Source organism: Aplysia californica, unplaced genomic scaffold (assembly GCF_000002075.1).
Source record: "Aplysia californica isolate F4 #8 unplaced genomic scaffold, AplCal3.0 scaffold00005, whole genome shotgun sequence".
Taxonomy (NCBI): domain Eukaryota; kingdom Metazoa; phylum Mollusca; class Gastropoda; order Aplysiida; family Aplysiidae; genus Aplysia; species Aplysia californica.
In genome coordinates, this window is record NW_004797275.1 from 2,650,068 (window position 1) to 2,655,067 (window position 5,000).

General features: G+C 42.7%; 1 protein-coding gene across 1 annotated transcript in view; it reads left to right on the forward strand.

The window, feature by feature from the left end:
- LOC101863472 (putative molluscan insulin-related peptide(s) receptor) overlaps positions 1-5,000 on the forward strand; it is a gene marked incomplete in the record, with an annotated part of 140,638 nt that overhangs the window by 38,706 nt on the left and 96,932 nt on the right. The window contains 1 exon segment of the mRNA XM_013080393.2: positions 1,340-2,163. Within this exon segment, the coding sequence (XP_012935847.1) occupies positions 2,019-2,163 (145 nt within the window).

Below are 5,000 nucleotides of genomic sequence, written 5' to 3' on the forward strand. Positions count from 1 at the left end.
AAAAAAACCCAATAGAACAACCAACCCAGGGTGTTTTTTAAGTGTTCTTTATGGTTAACTGTTTCTTCTTTTATATAAATCTCGTGTTTTGTCCGAATCTGTTCGATCGGACGGCTGAAGGGTGTCATTAGTTGGTTTTATTTTATTTCCCCCGCCTTTGTAATTGTCTATCTTGCTTTTTCCCTGCACTAATGGACGATAAGGGATCTTTGTGATCCCCGTTACTTACGTGGGAAAGTTCTTTATCGACTATATCCGTTTATCTGCTGGGAATCTTGTTATATTATCCCTCTCAACCCCTGTTGTCCCTGACAGGCGAGATCAAAGTAGTCAGCCTCCTTAATGATCTAAATTGTGTCAATGGGGGCGTAAAACATTCCCGGGAAAGATAGAATAAAGGGGACGAGGCAGACAGTAGCGATGCTGTTATAATGTCAACATCCCGACGCGGGCTTTTGTTTCCTTTCTTCTTGTCTAATCAACTATTATTATATGTGCTATTTCGTAACGTAATATAATCAGCCAGACTGTTCCATTCATTCGATGACAGCGCTCATGACATTTATGTCAAGGCTTAAATGAACATTGATCTTTGTAAACATTTTTGTCTCTGTTCGGATGACACGATTTGTTGTTATTTTGTTGTTGTTGTTTTTGTTCTTTTTCTTGTTGTTCTTGTTCTCGTTATTTTACTTATGTGTAATAACTGTTTTTCAAATTCCACCGCACCGTCGGGTGATTTAAAGTCTAATTTAGAGGACGCCCCTTGTCCATCCCCTTTGTTGTTTCTGTTAGTCTTGGTATTTCCCAGCACTAATTGGCCGTTATCTCGTCTGTGTGTGCTTTTCTTTCCTACTATTGGTTCTGTTAGTCCTGCTGTTTCTCAGCAATAAATGGTCGTTATAATGTTCACGTGTTTCTTTAAATAAACATTAACTCAGTTGCTGATAACGTGGTGAAAAGGTGCTGCGCTGCAGGCTCCAGTCAGCCTTTACGTGCTTCTTTTCAAAGTTGTTGTGTCATCTATTTTGCCTTGTCATTGCTCAACGAGTCATCCCCCCGGGATCAACGAACTTGTCTGTGATTAAATTTCTTTTGCTGGTAGTTAGAGGGCGCCACAGGTAGGTCCTACTTTTTCACATCTCCCCCCCCCCCCCTGTTTATTTGTGTCTGTCTTTCTTGTTTCTCCCCCTCCCCCTCCCCCAGCGAGCGACTGTTATTTAGTCGATGTTGTTCTCTTTGTTCAAAGAAGCCACACTTCGTTATTTTAAAACATAAACCAACTTCGTGATTCATATCGATAATAATGAGTTGTCGTTTTTTATTCCTCTTTCCTCAGAAGCCAGGTGGAGATGTTTGCGCTGTGTCAGCATCCTGCTATGAGGCCCAGTATGAAGAGGCGGTCAAGGCTCACCCACGTTCGACCAGGACAGTAGCGGGCGTCGAATCTCTGCTCAAATTACACGCCTACCCGGTTCTATTGTTATAATCATTATTGTTATTATCATTATTATTATCATAGCTCAGCATTAATGTTCTGCTCGGTGATTGTTTTTTGCAACCCTTGGATTGTGGGGTAACAGCTGGCGATGCTGGGTCGCTTGTCAACGTCATCTCGTTATTGTCAACATTATTGCATTCACTTCTGTTCTTTTCGAATCAAGACAACGCATCTTTGTGACTACCGCTTGTCTCGAGCGGGCCTGTGGTGTGAAAAATTCTGATGCGCAAAGGCCTCATTTGTAATTTTATGAATGCTGGAATTTAAAATGCGCTGTTCGGATATTTCTATGTGGATTATCACGTGGAGCCTGCAGTTGTTGATGTGCGCGTGGTCGCGTTTTTCTGACTTTCCGAAAACGTGATATATAATAAGCGAGTAATAATTCAGTGTCTGTGCAGTTTCTGTTACAAGAACTCATTTTGTGAAGGACGGATTGTTTTTGTGTGTGTGTAACGAAAGGATTGTGGTTGGGACCCGGCGCTGCCTTTGGGTGGCGGCGCACACTCTGTCCCCAATGGCGCCGCGCAAGTGGTGGATGTTGCTGCTGCTGTTGCTGCTGCTGCTGGTGATGGAGCCGCCCCTGTTGACCTTCCGTGGAGTAGATGCGGTGTCGTGCGGGGACCGGGCCGTCAAGGTGCCGGAGGAGGCTAAAGATGGGGGTGAGTACTGCTGCTTGCTCTCCTCGTGTGCTGTTGTGAGTGTGGCGTGTGTGTGGTTTGATTCATGTTAATGTATGGCCTGTTTCCTCTACAACGTTTTCTTTATAATTATCTGTGTCATTGATGTCCTAGTCTGATACTGGTCTCATGTCCAGAAGGTTGACGTGAACTCTTCTACTGGTTGTACTTCTTTACTTTCCGTGTGTTGTTTCTGTTTGCTTTACTTTCCCCCAGCACTAAATGACTTATTGTGTCGATGTGCGTCTCTTTGCTCAAAGCTCTTCTATCACTGGCCGAATGTTCGGGAGATTGGTGAGAATTCTTGTCTGGTTTTCTCTCACTGCACCTCTTCGGTGCTGGTAGGTCCTACTTCTTCACTTTTCCTCTGTTGTTTCTGTCTGTCTAAACTTTTCCAGCACTAAATGATCATTGTTGTGTTGATGTGCTTTTCTTTACTCAAAACAAACAAAACAAAAACACCTCTTCGTGGGCATTACTATTATCTGTTCATGGCCCATACGTGTATCCTGAAGGTTGGGAGGGTGGTTGGAGGGCTCTACTGGTAGGTCCTACTGCTTTTCTTCCCTTCTATTGTTTCTCTCATTATTGCTTTTTCCCGCCGCGCTAAATGATTGTTATAGTGTTGATTTGTTTCTCTTTTCTCAAACAAATAAATACACCAGGAGGTTGGTGGGATCTCTAGTTTATCTTCTACTTTTTCAGTACGATTTTAGCCGTATGTTAATGTTTCAGCGCCCCCTTGCGTGATGTGTTTTGGTCTGTATCGTATGACAGTTAACGCCTCGGTGACACGCTGCAGCAGGTGGCTGAAGGACAGGACAACTGGCTGTTATTTTGTCCATTATGTGCGCGCCCCCTCCCCCTTCAGAAAAAAAGATATAAAAATAATCCCAGCTCCCATGTAGTTTGGCTGTGGGAAGCCGGCGTGCTTGTTTTCGGACAAAGGTCCTGTACAAAAGGTGTGCGTATCGTATGACATTGTCCTTGGGCCGTGACAAGTGACGCGTTGTGTTGGCATTATTGGTTCTTGAATTCTTAGGTTTTTATCTGTTGTGTTTGGTTGGTTGGAAGGGGCCATTTTCTTAACTTTCCATTTGTTGTTTCTGTGTGTTTTCCCCAGCACTAAGTGGCCGTTATTGTGTCGATGTGTTTCTCTTTATTCAAAGTATCAGTTATGAACTTTTGAGTGTGTTGATTATTTTGTAAACTCTGATTTGTCATGCTTCTACTATCTGTCTGCTTGTGGCACCGAGTTAGTTTAAGTTTGTTTGCTGTTCCATCGTAAGCAACAACGTACACACCACTTGTTTGGAGAACGCCAGGAGTAGGTCTTACTTTTTTTTCCACCTGTGGTGGGTTCTTCTTCTTATCTTTCCACCTGTGATGGGTGCTTCTTTTCTTTCCACCTGTCGTTTCTGTGTATGATTTTCCCGTACACTAAGTGTTCCTCTTAACTGAGACTGAAACAAAGTCATTCAACACGTCTATGATAAGTGGCCTCTCTCTAAAGGGTCTTTTATACCAGTGCTCACGCAACTTTATCCAACCCAGCATTTTACATATGTAAAGGCTCTTTGTCGAGTGGAAAGTTTTATTATTTTTAAATCGAGCATCTTCCTGAAACCGATTTTCTGTGAATCACGAAGACCGGCCAGAAAGCATCGGTTACTTACTTTCGTTTTTTTGGGTTTTTTTTTGCTGCTTTTGCTTTAGAAAAGATGTGTGGCAGATACGCTGACCCTCACGTCATAGCTCAGTTGATCCCGTGCTGGTTCGGTTAATCCTTGTTTCGAAATCCAAGTAGCACACTGTTGTTAAGGCTTTCCATCTGCGTGACTCAGGTCTTAACGGAGATAGACAGTAAGTTATTAAGTCTGACCTTGTAAATACCAGTGCTATGTTGAAAGGCGTTGTAAAACTATACCACATACAACAGTCTAGACTCATGGGCCTGCGAGTAGTTTGTTTTTTGTTTGTTTATTTGTTTATTGGGGGGGGGGGTTTGGGGTTGTTTTTTGGATCGGGTTTGGGTTTGTTTTTTGTTTTGTTTTTTGTTTTTGGGGGGGGGGGTCTCTAGTTGTATATCGTTCTCCTTTACTTCCTGTCTGCAATCTGTTTGTCTATTTCCCCCCCTGCATTCGATGGTCTCTGTGTGTATGGTTTTTTTAAAGGGGGGAGGGATTGTTTTGTTTTTGTTAAGTCTTGGGGGGTTTTTTTGTTTCTTTTTTTTTTTGGTTCGATGTGCTTCTCTTTACTCAAACTCAGGTGGTTCCACGTGCACTGCGGAAATGTTATCTATTGAATTACAGCTACAGAGCCAGCAGTGTTAGCGTGCCATCCTTATCTCTGACACGTTGACCCCCATCACAGTCCATTTCGATCCCGAACATCGATATTTCTATAGATCTGCAGAGGCGTCCTTATGCTGAACAGAAACAACGTAATTACGCTCAGATGTTTTGTCCTTGCTTTGCCGGTCTGCTAAAAAGATGTTCCAAAGTTGTTGTTTATTCTGTCCGAGATTCATCCACATGTTTAGTTTCTCAGAATGAAAGAAGCAGTTACATGTGACAACAAAGCAATGTACCAGACTTCCTCATGAAAAAAAAAGTAATTGTAGGTGTTTTATGCTCTCCGCGACCCAATTTACTACACAGATGTCGGTAGACTTCATTCTATTTATTAATTATTAGTAGTGTTACAAAAGAGACCTATGCTGATTAAAGATGCCACACTGTTTTTTCCCCCGGCTCCTATCTCCTGTTGTTCAAATTGAAAGAAAACAGTTCCTCCCATTTTTTCCGGCGAGTGTGGTC